Source organism: Orcinus orca, chromosome 16 (assembly GCF_937001465.1).
Source record: "Orcinus orca chromosome 16, mOrcOrc1.1, whole genome shotgun sequence".
NCBI lineage: Eukaryota > Metazoa > Chordata > Mammalia > Artiodactyla > Delphinidae > Orcinus > Orcinus orca.
In genome coordinates this window covers 4,926,256-4,942,521 of record NC_064574.1, presented here as the reverse complement: position 1 = coordinate 4,942,521, position 16,266 = coordinate 4,926,256, and the positions used below count along the sequence as shown (strand labels likewise).

Below are 16,266 nucleotides of genomic sequence, written 5' to 3'. Positions count from 1 at the left end.
GGAAAAGCATTTCTTTTGCTCCTTAGTTATTAAAAAGAAATTATAATCAGGAAAAACATCATAGTTAAAAGGAAGTTTTTATTAACAGGAAGGTTTTTCTTAATTCATATAAGATCCATCTTTAACATTAAACAGGATAATATGCTCCATAATCCGAGAGTCTAATTCTAACCCATGAACACTCTACTCCAGTTTAGTCCTCTCGAATGCCTGCTGTTATTTATATTTTAACAGGTAAAAGCCATTACCTACGAGCTACTTAACGAAAAGTAACTACACTGGAAGATGAAAATCTATAGAATTTTGTCATTAGATCAGAGTAAAAAAAAACAGGATAAAATTTTGTTTAGAAATCTTTTTATCATTAGGGTATTCTTATACTTTTCAGAACAAGTATAATTTTCAGAAGTTATACAGGGCAACTTATTATTAAATATCATTATTTAGCAATGGTTTGTTTAGCTGAAATGTTATTTTAATTGTAAAAACCATCTCCGGTTACAAAAAATAATCAAAAACCTTATTGGCTTTAACTTGCTTTTACAAATGTCCTAAGAAGTCGCAAGCTAAACAATATTTTAAATAGAAAAACAATAATTTTCAAATAGCCTGGTATACTATTTTTGTGGTTTAGGTACATATATTAATTGGTTTCTTTTATAGGAAACCTGACTAGAAGTTTATCACTTTAAGTACTGTGAAATAAAGGCAAGAGCTCATCACCTTTTAACAAAAATATTCTGTATGCAACAATTCCCAGTATCAAAGGTATTCTTATTTAACGGTTGATAATTAATTGCCTGCTACAAAATACAAAACAACACAACATTTACTGGATTGTTTTCCAGATTGCAGCTGCTCACTGGCATCCAAAGCAAGGATTTCCCATAAATAAAAGCTGCAAAGCAATTCACATACTGGTTAGTTTAGGTCAATGCTTTTTTTTCACCCTATTATTCTTTTTTCTTCTCCACCGCCCCCATCCCCTGCAGTGACACAGTATTATTTAAAAACATTAAGTCCCTGGGATTTATGCTTCAGATCAAGACATCATTCGAGTAATTTCAAATGATGTACAGCTCTTCACGTAAAAAAGATGTTTTGTGGTCACAGTTACTTCAAAAAGGAATTATATTCAAATAACCTGACATACCATGCTTTAGCAATTACAGAACCACAATTTTGACACATGGCAATTGATAAGTTAGGCAAATGTGAAATGCTAAAAGATGTGAACAGCTGTTCTTCTGTTTAAGTTTAGAGTAGTGCAAAATTCTGGTAATGACTTTATTTTTTCAGTTAACATAACCAGCCCACAACACAGCATACTAAGTCATAAAGTACAGATCCAAGGAAGGTAATACATTTACTAAGTTACAAAACTTTGGCAAATCAATACAGTACTCTTTAACACAATAAAATATATTTTTGTTGGAGTCAGTTATTACTTTCATGATAATTTTTACTCCAAAAATGTTGAGTACCAAATTAAAACACTGTGATTTTTCATGGTGGTTTATAGCAGAGCAAGTTATTTTATACAATTAATGTCTTTTTAAAACTATACAGTTTCTCCTTTAAAAGTGAGTTCCCTCATGCAAGTTCTCCAAGTTTATTGCAGGGCAGTGGTGGGTATGTAAGAGGTGGCTCTGCTTGGTTCTGGGGTTGGTCCAAAGACAGGTAGAGTTCCAATGCATGAAAAGCTTTAAAACTCTACCTTAAGGAGGTTTGATCAGCCAATACCAATTTTCAAGTACTTTTCAAAAATTGTTACATTTTTACATAAATACTGGAATCCTCAAAATCAGACAGTCATTTCAGTCAACACTAATTTCAGCCAATCCCTTTGATTTAGAAACCCTGCACCTCTTTGTTTTGATCAAGTCACATAGTCCTTCTTCAGCTTATTAAAAAAACAATTCTACCGAAAATATAGTTGTATTTTTTAAATAACAAATAAATATACTGCCAGCTTGTAGAGACCTGGGGAACTGGGTGTTATCAACTTTCATTATCATTTCTCCACAAATGCTGCTGCTGCCATTGGTGTCCTTATGCTCCCTCTTGCCGAAGCCGTCAATTCCTCAATTTCAGCATTTAATTTATGTATTACCCACTCCATTGCTTCTCGGCCCTTAAAAAAAAATCCAACATGTTTATTCTTACCAAGTGAGAGCAAAGGCACCTGTCAAATAAACGGCACATCAGGAAGTAACGAGAAGCGGTACAAGCATAACTAAACCTCACCAGGACAGGTTGTTTTTACCTTTGCTTTTTTTTCTCTAACGTTATTTACCAAATATCAAATGCCTTGAGAAACTGGCTTGATCTATATACTGATTTTAATTTATATTTTTGCAAAAGATGTTCTCGAATCTACAATTAAATGACAGTGGTGCTTTACTTATTTATGATTAGAATGGTTCCCCTTTCGGGGTGAGGTCGAACTCCTTTTTTTTCTTTTTATGTCCATATTTTAAACCAAAATCCTGTATGAGGCTCTGAAGGCTCTGGTCCCTGACTTCCACTTCAACCACTCTCTTGGACCCTATGCAGTTCCTTGAGGGACAGAACAGGAGCATTTCCTGCTTCCGGTCTCAGGGCCTCCTTTGCACACGCAGCTCCTCTGCCTGGAATGCTTCCTAGCAGGCCCCTCACAGCCTACCCACCCCTCATTCAGAACTCAGCAGAAACATCACTTACTGAACACTCATTAAACACTGTCATACCTTTCTGTACTTTTCCTTTCCTAATGACGTTTTGTATGATTAATGTCGCCTTCCTCTTAGTTCCACGAGGGCAGGGACCACGTTTGTTTTGCTCCCCGCTGTATCCCCAGTCTAGCCTAGCACTCTGCCTGACACAGAGAAGGCATCTATGAATATCTTTTGACTGCTGAACGATTATATTAAACATGTGTTATAAAACAGTACATTAGGCATCTCTTTCTCTGAACTTACTTTATTTTAAATCATTCTCAATCAGGCAAAAATTAGTTGGGGGGCAGTGGAGAAAAATCTCACTGTTTTCACGTATAAAGCACAGACATATATCCATTTATCTATATCTATAATCTGTAGTATTAAACAATTTCATGGGGTGGGGGTAATTAGGGGAAAAATATCTACAGTGGACCTGGGCATGAAGGGAGCTAATGAAAAAAAGGTTGGGAATCTATGCTTTCAACAGTGACGCACTGCTACATGGCTCCGCCCCTTCCCCCATGCTGGGCCCAGGGCTACAGTCTTCCCATATTATCTCATTCACTCTTCGCACCCAACCCTGTAAGGTGGGTGATTAATCTCCACTTCGCAGACAGGAAACTGAAGCAGAGAGAGGTTCACTTAATTAATTGCCCAAGGTGAAAGGCTGGTCAGAGTTACAGCTGGCACGTGAAGGCAGGTGGGCTGGACCCCAGAGCCCGTGCCAGCAACTGCCCACATCACCTCGCACTGCAGTGGCTCAGAGTCAGCTCACAAGGACAGCGCTTCCAAGAAACAAGACCCAGGAGTAAGAGCAAGCAGGGAGGGGCTTCCCTGGTGGTCCAGTGGTTAAGACTCCACGCTTCCACCGCAGGGGGTGTGGGGAATTGAGATCCTGCAAGCCTGCGCTGCACCCCCCAAAGAAAAAACAGAAAACAAAACAAAGAGCAAGCGGGGAGCAGTCTTACTTACTTTATTGGCATTTGACGATATCGTGCTTGCCATCAGGCCTTCGAGGTAACTGCCGAGACTGACCCCTTTCACGGTAATTATGGCTTCTTGAGTCAAAACAGTTCTGGAACAAAACACATTTACACAGCTTCAGGATGACCTAATTTTCATTTTTCAAAGAAATATTTGATTAAAAAATTAAAACACACTGTAAAATAGGTTTGTTAAAATATTTTTCACTTACTTTCCTGGGTCTTGAGGATGTGGTTTGTATATAAGTCTCTCATCTACTGAAACCATATTTGTAAATGAAATCTATAGAATTAAAAAAAAAGTCAAATCATCTTGGAAACCAAAAATATTTCCAAAATTAATTCACAAACCAAAACCTTGCTAGCTAAATATACAAAACAGCAGCAAGTAAACCACTTTGATATTAGTGTAAAAAGAAGTTTTCACTATTCATTGCTTCCTTTTTATTAAAAAAATAATAAATTTGACAAAAGCATCATAATAGTAATAACATGCACACGATGCCAAGTGCACTTTACTGAGTGCCGTCTCCTAGAAATAACAGGCAGGCTCATTAGAGCGCTGAGGCTAAGCGCAAACAGGCAGAGATGATGCAGCATCTCAGTACTGATTTCCTAAGCCAGGCTGAAGAGCATACATTCATTTGTGTACCAACTACAAAAGAGAGGAAAAAACGAAGCCAAACAGTTTAAAATTAAAACAAAAGGGAGTCCAGACTTACATTAGTAGATTTAAGTTCCATTGTTTTCTCTACAGGATCCACTACAGAATGTTCTTGCACATATGTTTTGGTTCTTGCTGCACCAATAAGCTAAGTAAAACATTCAGAATTAGTAATCAGAGGAAGAAGGAGTTCTTAACAAGTGTATCAATATTTTATTTGAACGTAAAAATGTGTTAATATTTTGAACCAAAAATCTGTTTTCATAAAAAACATGAGAAAGCAACAAAGGTCAGAAAGGAGGCCCGTTTAATGGTAAGAGGACTTCATACACCACGAAGGAGATGAGACGCCCAAGACACAAGCAGAGGCGATTAGCAACCAGCCCGCGGAGAGCGAACGGAGTACAAGGCAGGACTCGGCAGCTGCCGAGGTTGAGGGTGGAACAGTGAGCCTGAACATTCGGGAAGCAGGGCATGTAGAGAAAGGAGAGGTTTGGAGTGTCTGTCAGTGTTTTCCTAGCGCGGCCCAAGGGAGAGGACGCAGTGGCTCCGGTCTCCAGACAGAAAACCAGCCACCTCACGACGAAGATAACACAGCACATCCAGGGTCATTCCCTGTGCTCCGACCCCAAGCCAATCCCAGCCGTGCTCATTTCTGCGTCCGCACCATCTAGTGCAGTGGTGTGTGCAATGGAAGCAAATTGTTGGAAAATGTGTACTTTACTTTTCTGAGGTGGCCCACTTTCTAGAAAAAGAATCTCTACAGACAACTGGGTCCACTTATACCAGGGTTCTGTCCCATCACGATAAACTGGCAGCCCACTTTCTTGCTGGTTAAACTGGCTCACTAAAGCCTGCTCCCTTGAAAGGGCATAGAATTGCTTTTAAATGTACAGGTAGAAGCAACAGATCTTGGAACAAACACGGCAGCAGCAAAGTGAGACCATGCTCCTCACTTAACAGGCGCGGCCACCACTGACCACAGCAACTGTCAGCTAACAACCAGCACCAGACCACTGCTTCCACATCTTAAGTTGCTGGCAAAGTAGGAAAAGCAGAATAAAACTTTTAGATTACAGAGCATTAGCTGGCTTCCTTCAGGAGGTTTTATCGGGTGCCTTCATGAAGACTGTAATAATATTTCCAATTCATTATACACTCATAACTCAAGTTTATTATAATACAATTTGAACTGATGCAAAAATGACATTCAGAATCGGCTCCCACAACCTATTTGAAATTATAATGTGGTTTTGAAAACTTCTCTACAGCAGTCACATTGCTTCAGGAATAAAGACACACTTACAGATTTCACAATAGAAGGCAGTCCCCACTCTGTGCTGAGAAGTCTATGGCTGTGCAACTTTCCAGAGAGATCTACGTGTCTGTCCAATACATCAACTCCAACCACACTTGGGTTCATAGGGTTTGGGTATTTCTGCATTGCAGCTGTTGTAACAGTTTCCCATGGGTGGCTGCCGACAGGAATAAAAAAATCAAACATTAAAAAATACGCATATAAATGAAACCATTCTTATAACCCATCCAATTAGTCTTTACAATTAAACTTTACTTAATTTACCTAGGGAAGACTACTTTCTGAAACGTTGACTGAAAGATGATTTGGGGAGGCTCAGTCTACATTTTGAACATGTGCAGATTTCAGTATGTTTTCAGCACACAGGTGATGCGGCAGAGCTGGCGCCCAGAAGGTTAAAATAGCCTACAGGGCGCTACAGAGCCGTTCTTCAGTCACCTTGTCCACTTACCAGTGTCCACTCTCACATGTAAGTTTTGTTTCTAAGAATTACTGATTCATAAAAATGTGTTTTACAATTATGTTCTACAGAAACAAACAGCAAAAAATATTATTATACCATTTATTCTTTTGTCTGACCCCACTTCTGTGAAGCCATAAAGAAGTAACAAGAGCAAAAGAACTTATAGGCACTACAAATTCTCATAGGAATTACAAAAAGATCCAAAGCATTACTGATTTAAATATCATAATATTAAACATGTATTCTTCTCTAATAAGGTAATAAATAATACTGGCCCCTCCAGTCAATCTTTATCCATTACTTTCCTCAAGAGTGATTCTGATTTCTGTTTTGAAAAGGTCACCCAATACAATAAAATGTTTTTTTAAGGTGCTCCTAATGTGCCACTCTCTAATATTCTCTCTTAATAAGCATTTGCTTGTCATCTAGGATCGAGATGGTAATAATATCATGGAACTTGCAGCATCTTTATATTCGTCAAAAAGCACATGTACTTGGGTGATTCAAAATGTGATGTACATTTGTTCTCTTCACAACTTACCTGAACAACATGCTTGTACCAAAGATATCCATTTCAAATGAGCTTCTTATTAACTACAATGAGCCTTAAAAGTGACTGATTTTACACGTCTTCACTGAAAGGAAAGACAAGATCTGGAGATGGTGTTTCAAACTACACTTACCGATAAACCACACAGCATGACTTTTTATTTTTCGAAAAGCAAAACACCAACATTGTAAAGCAATTATACTCCAATAAAGATGTTAAAAAAAACAAAAGCAAAACAAGTAGGCAGTAATCTACTTCAACTTTTCAGAGAACTAAGCCTGACAACTTTTCGTGGACAAAAGGAAGATCTCAGCCTCACTCATTTTGCAAAATCCTGGACAACCAGTAACATTGCTCATAATGCCTTCACTTTTGCTCTAACATTATACAGAAATGAACCCCATTCTGTTTTTAATCTCAAGCCTTATTCAGCAAACAGTGCAGGTATATAAGCGGAGCTACTTCATAAAGCTAAACAGTCCCCACAAGTAGAAGTGATAGGGGCCAAGCACTCTCATTGCTACCAAGAAAACTATCTAAAATGAGAATCGGATGAACCCTTCCCTGTCTCCATCTAGTCATATACCATGGGGAGGTGGCTTCCACGCACTTATCTCTTCCCCCACCTCCTTGAAAAAATTAATAATTGCAAGGCTTCGGGGTGGTTATGCATTATTTCTAAGTCAGTCATTCTCTCCTCTCTGAGCCAACTTGAAAACGTTGACGTTGACTTAGCTTGGACGAAGACTGCTTTATAAAACACGACTAGCTCAAAAATCACAAAGGATGCATATTACAATTAACCATCTTCCAGTAATTCACTTTAACTAAATTAATGAAATCATGTGAAAAGACTTCACACTGCAAGACATTCAAAGATGGCCCCAAAGGACAGTCAGTCAGTAGAACCTGGTCGTGCTTGGTGAGCTGTCCAATTTTTTCACCTATAAAACGAGGTGGGGAACACTGTTAACTCCACCGAGGCAGCAACAGTGTCTTGATTTATTTACCAAAGTGGAACCAATCCGAAGAACAGCGCCTGGCACTTAGTGGGCCTTCATATTTGTTGAAGGAATCAATGAATGACTTCAACTGATGCCAACTACATGCTAGGCCTCAGAAGGAAGCACTGGAAAATCATAGATGGGAAAGACTCAGAATGATGACTTAGATGTCGTTAGTTAGTAACATCCTTAAGATGGAAAACACAGGGAAAGCATAAAATTTGAGAGGGGAGATAAATGACTTCATTTTCGGGGATGCTGAGTCTGAAGAGCCTGCAGGACATGTGAGTAGGGATACCCTGCTAAGACCTGAAAATAAGGATTTTAAGTTCAAGAAAGACTGGAGCCCAAGGTACAGATTTGGGTGCCAGAAATGTGTGTATCAGCTGGGACCTTGATTAAAAAGTCCACATTATCTGGGGAGAATCAGGATCAGGGCTTCTTCTCCCAGGAAACACAGAGCATTTATGTGAATATGTCTATTTTCTGCGAGGACAGTCCCAGAGCTTTCATCAAATTTCAGAAAAACATGCAACAAAAAGAGAAAGACTAATAGTCCCTGATGAAATGCAAGAAGGCCAACAACAGAATTTCACTGAACATTTACACTGAAGGGTAAGAAGAGAGGAAAACATGAAAGAAGAGGGCCAAATGAGTGGGGAGGGGTAGGAAACAAGCTAGGGAGAAGAGTGTTAAGGAAGAAAATTCTAAGGAGTGCCAAGAACTTCTCAAGCATTTAAACCCAGAAGAGAACTGCAAAGAAGAAACCATCCATGATCCCAATGGCTGAAACAGAGTAGTGAAGAATGTGACCTGGTTAAAGAACACTGGAAAGTCTACAAACTTAGGCTCTTTCCCCCAGAAAGACTGTAAACATTAGGGAGAAAAGAAATCTGCCCCCTGATTCTAACATTCTCTACCTTCCAGGATCCAGTGGACTCCTGCATGTGTCTGATTCACTGAGTGTGTGAAAAGCCTACAACTTGTTTTAAACATTGCCCTGGAAATAAACTAAAACATACTGCCAAGCTAAAAAAATTAAAACAGTGTGGCAACAACAGCCAGACCACTGGGATAGAACAGATAGCTCAGAAATGGATTAAAATATAAATCACAAGCGTCTTAGGAGGAAGGTAGCATTTCAAATGGGTGAGAAGAAAAAAGATTAGTCAATAAAGAGTGATGAGACAAATGATCAACAATTTGTTCAGGCAAAAATGATACAGGCGAATAAATGCATGGTTCTTTTGTACAATGAATCATGGAACCAGAAGGGAATTTAATTCCCAACATCCAACTGGTGTAAGACCTATTTTCCTTACCAAACATTCCTCCCTAACCAACAGATGTTAATGAACATGGCCTCAAAGACATCTCAGCGCTGTCAGGCCCTGACGACACCTCCGTCGTCGTCTTCCATGTCTCAGACGAAAATGCGTAACCCCAAGGTCACACAGCTTGTTGGAGCCAGTGCTGGACCTTGGACTCCAATTTCAAGGCCGTAAATTCTAACTCCTCAGGTCAACGGGCTGCCGGAAAAGGTCCGCTGCGCGGTCGCCTGAGCTCGCCCTAAGTCCACATTCCGAAGCAAGGAACTCCACCCGAAGATACTGGAGCGACCAGCCTCTCGACAGCCCACGATCCTCGGGGCCACGACTCACAGGTCTCTGCAAGGCCCCATGTGGCAACGGGGCGCCTGTCCCACCCCCAGTGCCGTCAGGGACCTCGTGCTCGACGACGCCCCCGCCCCGCAAAAGAGCGTCCACGGGAGGCAGGCCGCCAGGGCCCCTTCCCCAGCCCCCTCCCGGACGGGTCGTCTCTCCTGGGAACCCATTCCTGGGGCGTCCCCAGGGTCGTGACCTTCGTCCCCGCCCCCAGGACTCCGAGGCGCTCGGGCCCAGCTCCCCCACCAGGCCCGACGCCTGGAAGCTTCCTGAGGGCCGCCCCGGCCTCGCCGCGACTCCGGGCCCGGCCTGCCCTCCCACCCCGCAGTTACCCCATGCCCCCCGCCGACCTGCCCCCGCCCCAAACGTACTCAAAGACGTGCTCCGAAGTCCAGATCTTCATGATGCCGGCGGCCCGCGCGGTGTCCGGGCGGCGATAGGGCACAGCGAGGCAAGGAAGCCACTCTTGCCCCGGCCCCGCCCCTCAGCCTCCCCGGCGGCCGCCCAATGCGCACGCGCCATCGGGCCCGACGCGAGGGACGTCCCGACGCGCTGCCCCACGCCCTATCCCGGCCTGGGTTTTGCCCCAGCCTTGCGCGCGGCGCAACGAAGCCCCGCCCCTTAGCGCCAGGCGCACCGCGCCGGCGCAGTTCCGAGGGCGACGCTCGAGGCCGCCGGCGCGGGAGCTGTGCTGCGCAGGCGCGGCACGCGACCTGCGGTCCGCCCCCTCGCGGGCGTCGGCGGGAACGCCGACCTCTGGGCAGAGTTGGGCCGGGCCCAGCTGGGTCCTGTGCGCGCCGCCCGCCAGCCCGTCCGACCGCCTCGCCTCCTTGCCTCCTCGCCTCCTCGCTCCCGCCGGGCCCGAGCTCGCCTGGCGTTACGAGGACTGTTGACGGATCCAATCGGCCCTCTTACACTGACATCTCCTGTGTGTTCGGGGTTCACTTGAGCAAATGTTCATGGTGCCACGTTAGAAACTTCCTCCTACCTGCTGTCTCACCCCAGGCTGTGGAGGGTCCATAGTCAACCAGCTAAGCGATCAACCAAGCAAGCAACCAGCCAAGCAGGCAGTCAGCCCTGTGCTCGTGCCACCTGCCCTCCCGGAGGTTTTTGCCCCTCGGCGGGGAGAAGAGACACAGAGTACACCGGAGAAGCTAACATCAGACAGTGCGCTTAGTGCCCAGTGGAGGGTGTAGTTAGGAAGCACGAGTGCTCAATGGAACAGGTGGAAAGCCAGCTGGCCCGGGGTTTACAGGATGGCTCTCAGCTCAGCTGTCAGTGGCGCCCGCCCTTCCTTTATCACCCTTCCTTAGCAGCTCCTCTAAACTTTAGTTCCTCTGACACACATCCTGTTGCATTTTTCTTAGCACTTCTCACTCTTTGAGATCATCCTGTTCATTTGTTTAACTTCCGCTCAAATGTAAGCCCTTGAGGGCAAGGATCTTGCCTGCCTTGCTCAATAATGATTCTCAGTAAGGTCTCAATGGTTATTTATTGAAAAATGAAATAATAATTCTTCGCGGAATGAATGAATTACTGGAATCATACAGTCACTAGACTGTAAGCGCCTGACAGGGAGGGTCTTGCCAGACTTGTCCAGCAAAATCCCCCTGCACCTACATAATCTCTGGTTGTTGCGTAAATGAATGAATGAGAAGGACGTGAGGGGGCAGGATGGCATGGCATGCGGTTTCATCCACATCACGAGATGAACCTCGTCCAGTGGACAAACTGGCCTCGCTTTCAGGACAAGGCCTCTCTCTCTGGTACCCACCACACTCCACAACCTGTACCCCCTCACAGAAAAATTTGCCGTTTTAAATGATGGCTGTGGAGGAAAATTTTTACATCTAGTTACCTAGAAGCTAGTTCGAAGCACTGCCTCATTCTTGTTCTTAGCTCATTTGATTGTTAAAAACAAATAAAAGCCAGGTTAATTTAGGAGGGAGGATAATTTTTTAAAATAGCTGAGGTCCTTTATATAAAGAAAGAGAAAAATTACATTGGACAGGAAGGAAATAATATGCTTGGGTAGTTGCTAAGTGCTGTTTGTGGTACCTAGGACTTTAAAAACAAAACCTACAGTACTTAGAGGGGATTCTTAGGGAGGTAATGCTGCTGAGAGAGCCTCAGCCTCGATTACTGAGAAGTTAATGTCATTAGCTTCAATTGAGAAGTTAATGTTGCTGGGTGTTAAAAACACTGGTTCAGGAACCGTCAGCACAGAACAGCCTGTCTCTGCTATTCCCGGAGCTCTGTGAAGCTGTTCACCATCCAGGATTCCTATTCTGTTTATTTTAGAGAATGTTATTCTGCCCCCTAGTTCAATATTTCTGTTTTTTAAAGTTGTGAAAATGAGAGCTACCCCCCCCCCCAATCCTATATCAGTCTATCGACAGCTTGAGTGGTGGGGATGGGGGCATGGAAGGCTGGAGATCTAGGCCCAACTCTCTCTTCTGTGTGGAAGTCATACCACCGACCTTGTACTTGGGTTTGGAGAGCAGGACTTTACATAGATTTTCTCCTGGAGACTCACACAGGAACACACAGAGGAAACAAATGAATGGTTTTTACATACCTAAGCCTTGTGTCACTGACTGTGCCTCTCACAGAAACAGGCAAGTCAATAGCAGGTCATTAAATGGACTTGAAATTAAGTAGGTGACTGGCTCTTTTTTTTAAAAAAATTATTTATTTATTTGTTCTTATTTTTGGCTGTGTTGGGTCTTGGTTGCTGTGCACGGGCTTTCTCTATTTGCAGAGAGCGGGGGCTATTCTTTGTTGCGGTGCACGGGCTTCCCATTGCTGTGACTTGTTGCGGAGCCCGGGCTCTAGGCACGCAGGCTTCAGTAGTTGTGGCGCGCGGGCGCACGGGCGAACGGGCTTAGCTGCTCCGCGGCACGTGGGATCTTCCCGGACCAGGGCTTGAACCTGTGTCCCCTGCATTGGCAGGTGGATTCTTAACCACTGAGCCATCAAGGAAGCCCCGGTGACTGGCTGTTATGACACTTACTTACCAGGATGACACACAATCCCCAGAGCCTCACGCCCTTCCCTGTGCCTGGGGTGCGCGTTGGGGAGAATGCAGATGAGATTCCTACCATCGAGAAACTTCAAAACTGGCTGAGGAGCCAAAACACAAGGCGAACAATAACTAGAAGATGAACAACAAGGTCCTTCCGTGCAGCACAGGGAACTATGTTCCATACCTTGTAATAAACAAAATACCACAGGTTGGGCGGCTTATAAACAGCAGAAATTTATTTCTTTCAGTCCTGGAAGCTGGAAGCCCAAGATCAGGATGCCAGGAGGGTCGGGTTGCTGACTTCTCGTTGCGGCCTCACTTGGTGGAAGGGGCAAGGGGGCTGTCTCGGGCCTCTTCTGTGAGAGCATCGATCTCATCCATTTGGGAACCTCCCAAAGGCCCCACCCTCTTTTTAAAAAATATTTATTTATTAAAATATTTATTTATTTATTGCCTGCGTTGGGTCTTAGTTGCGGCATGTGGGCTCTTTGTTGCAGCGTGCAGGCTTCTCACTAGTTGTGGCATGGGCTCAGTTGCCTGGAGGCATGTGGGATCGTAGTTCCCCAACCAGGGATCGAACCTGTGTCCCCTGCATTGCAAGATGGATTCTTTTTTTTTTAGATGTTGGGGGTAGGAGTTTATTAATTTATTTTTGCTGTGTTGGGTCTTCGTTTCTGTGTGAGGGCTTTCTCTAGTTGTGGCGAGCGGGGGCCCCTCTTCATCGCGGTGCACGGGTCTCTCACTATCACGGCCTCTCTTGTCGCAGAGCACAGGCTCCAGAGGCACAGGCTCAGTAGTTGTGGCTCACGGGCCTAGTTGCTCCGTGCCATGTGGGATCTTCCCAGACCAGGGCTCGAACCTGTGTCCCCCTGCATTAGCAGGCAGATTCTCACCACTGCACCACCAGGGAAGCCCGCAAGATGGATTCTTAACCACTGGGCCACCAGGGAAGTCCCAAGCCCCCACCTTCTAATGTCATTGTGTTGGACATTAGGAATTCAATATGAATTTGGGGCGGGGGGAGAGGCACAAACATTCAGACAATAGCAACTTCTCTGTTAGAGGGATGAGAGGGCCTGTGGCCATACTGGGAAGCAAGAATCGTCAAAACATGAACATATTTATTCCTGAGCCAAACGCTTGGAAACTTAGCACCTGCTGAGAACACTAGCCTAGACCTTGTTGAGCCCATGTGTCTTCTGGTTAGTCTCTCAGTGCTTGTCTATGGCGGGAAATGTACCACCGACTGTTGGAAAGTGAAGTGGCAACGCTGGGAAAAGATGCAGGATTTTATCAGGTTGAGCAGGTGACCCCCAAGACCTCCTACATCACATGTGAAACCACCAGTGGATGACTTCCTGTGGAATCAAGGCAGCTAGCAACTGAGAAGAGAAAGTTGACAAGAGATGGTTCCCAAAGTCAAAGCATGTCATAAGACAATGCTTTGAATAGCTACGGAGTAGGAGGGACCCATGGGAAAACTAATCAAGTCCTTGAATATTTCTGCAAAGATCTCCATCACTGTGATTGGGCTGTGAAATTCAAACATATTGTGTAGTGCTTTTTCCAGTTTGGTGGGGAAAATGATGGCAAAACCCAGCACTTGATTCATCCTATGCATAAGAATTTGCATGGAGTTACAATTTTAACCTAAACTGTGTGTGTGTGTGTGTGTGTGTCTCATAATATATATATGTTATAATATATATGTATCACTACATTTATGCATATGTATATAGGTGCCTGTGTGTGTCTATAAACTTACTAGTGTCATTTGATATTTCTTTTTCCAGGGTAAAGTCCTAGCTACAATTTTTGCTTTTCATTATTTACTATGAAATTTTGCTGTTGGTTGTAAGTGGATTCAGTGGGTTGACTGGGCACCACTGTACACTAAGAACGAGGGCTTTCTTAAACCTCAAGAGCTGGGACTACTCAGGGTGCTTGTTTAGGAGGAAGATGCCCAGGCCCTCAGGGTGAGAAACAAGGGCAGAGGTGGAAGGAGGGGAGGTGGGGTTTGAGGCATTTTTAGGAAGCCCTACTGGTAGGGAACTTGCACACACACTCACCTTTGTGCTTTGACTCAAGCAGACTTTACAGATGGAGAGACAGAATCTGCGTGGCCTCGGGATGAGTGGGAAAAACGCAACCTGCACAACAAGCCCAGGAATTCAACATCCCGTGGCCTCTGTTCCCTGGGGATTTCACTGGCCTGGAAAGAGACCAGAAAGCAGGAGGGACTCAGAAGCCTGCAGGGACCTCGGGCCCTGGAACCCACTTGCTTGTCTCTACAAAGGGCACCTCCTTATCTCAGGAATCTTTCATTACTTCTAATTCAACAAGTATCTTGAGGCAAATGCAATTTTGTTCCCATATTAGTGATCCCAGATTTTGGGTAACTGTCCAGAGCTTCCTATCTATATGATTTCCACCCCGCCCCCGCCACCCCCCCCCCATGTTTACCTAAGCATCTAACCAAGTTATCCCTAAGTTCCTATCATAAGAAATGAATCCCTTCTCCTGGGAGGACTTTGACTATTCCAGTAATTCCTTATCCTGAGAAATTAAGGATCACTTCTTCGAGCTAAACCAATTTGTCTTATGAGCTATCTTCTCATAACCAGGCGGTCCATGTGGAAATTAGTTTCACTCTCTTTCTATGCGGAAAGCTTTCACCCTGAAAAGACTGCTTTGCAAACACTCTCACACACAGAGGTATAAAACCTGGCCAGAAACCCTTCCTGGGATGATAAAAATGTCATCATCCCATGCATCTCTGAGATGAACAGTTCTAGCGGTCCTTCTTTCATGGTCATGTAAGATACTTTGTTTGGTTCCTCTGACCACATCAGGAGACAAAAAGATGGAAGGAGGTGCTCTAGCCAAGCACCGAGCATCTGAAGACCAGAGAAGGCTCTTAGCAGCATCCACCTGCACGTAGATGGGAGCCGCGTTTCCCGTTTTTTTTTTTTTTCTCTTATAAAGGACATTTCTTATTTGAAGTCACCCAGATTGTGACCTGCTGTTTGGTGACCACGGCCAACATAGCTCAGCTCTGTGCCATCGGGAGAGAGGGGTGACAGGCTGCACTGAGACCCACCCTCTAGGTTTACAAAAGACGAATCAACTATAGTTCAATTTAAAAAAAGGTGGGCGGGGGGGGGACCGTTGGAGCCTGGTTCCTGGCTAGCTGTGGAGCTTGGCAGTCTCCTCCATTTTGCTGGAGACAAAGGGACCAAGCCAGAAGCAGACTAGGCTTTGTCTGGGGCTCCCCTTCCAAGTACCCTCATCCACAGGGGACCTTGGAAACAGGGAATTACAAATGCAGCCGCCTACTGGCCTGGGACGGATTCAGACAAGCTCCTTTTTGTGTGGCTTATTCTTACTCGACTCTATCTGGATGACCTTTCGGAGCTAACATTTCAGTGGCCAACAGCATGAACACGGAGGGAGAGAGCAATTACAGCCACGATCCACTTCCTGAAAGCAGTCCAGCTGACTACAGTTTCAAAGGATTGAATCAGCCCCTCTTTCAACCCCGGGGGTTCCAACCCGTTCAGTAACGAGTGTCGGGGCAGAAATCTGGGATGAATAAATATCTTGTCTTTCTCCAAGGCAGCTCGGGGCCCATCCCATGCATCCCCTCATTGGCCAGTGTGACATCTTGTAAAGAAAGGAAGTAGGGACTTTATTCCTGCCAGAAAAAGAGGCAAAGAGATGGCTGTGCCTCTTCTGTCGCATGTGCCTTCCACTGGCCAGCACTGTTTTCTCATCACTAGGTTGTGGCATGGGGACAGGAGTGACAGACACAACAACACAAAACTCGTGTAATGTATTTGCCTCGTTCCCCAGGCTGGAGGTGGCAAGGTCAGCCACAGCAGAGCTGGGATGTG

General features: G+C 44.5%; 1 protein-coding gene across 2 annotated transcripts; it reads right to left on the bottom strand.

Moving 5' to 3' along the window:
* Positions 1 to 58: 58 nt before the first annotated feature.
* Positions 59 to 9,944, bottom strand: PRELID3B (PRELI domain containing 3B). 2 transcript variants are annotated; one of them, XM_004282321.3, is made up of 6 exons: positions 9,720 to 9,944; positions 5,656 to 5,824; positions 4,408 to 4,497; positions 3,898 to 3,968; positions 3,675 to 3,777; positions 59 to 2,134 (listed from the first exon to the last, which is right to left on the bottom strand). In XM_004282321.3, exons 1-6 carry the CDS (start codon positions 9,749 to 9,751, stop codon positions 2,015 to 2,017), a joined length of 585 nt encoding a protein of 194 aa, XP_004282369.1. In that variant the 5' UTR covers positions 9,752 to 9,944; the 3' UTR covers positions 59 to 2,014. The 2 variants fall into 2 exon arrangements, with proteins under 2 accessions (XP_004282369.1, XP_033266304.1); XM_033410413.2 differs by lacking the exon at positions 9,720 to 9,944 and adding an exon at positions 9,007 to 9,353.
* Positions 9,945 to 16,266: the final 6,322 nt, after the last annotated feature.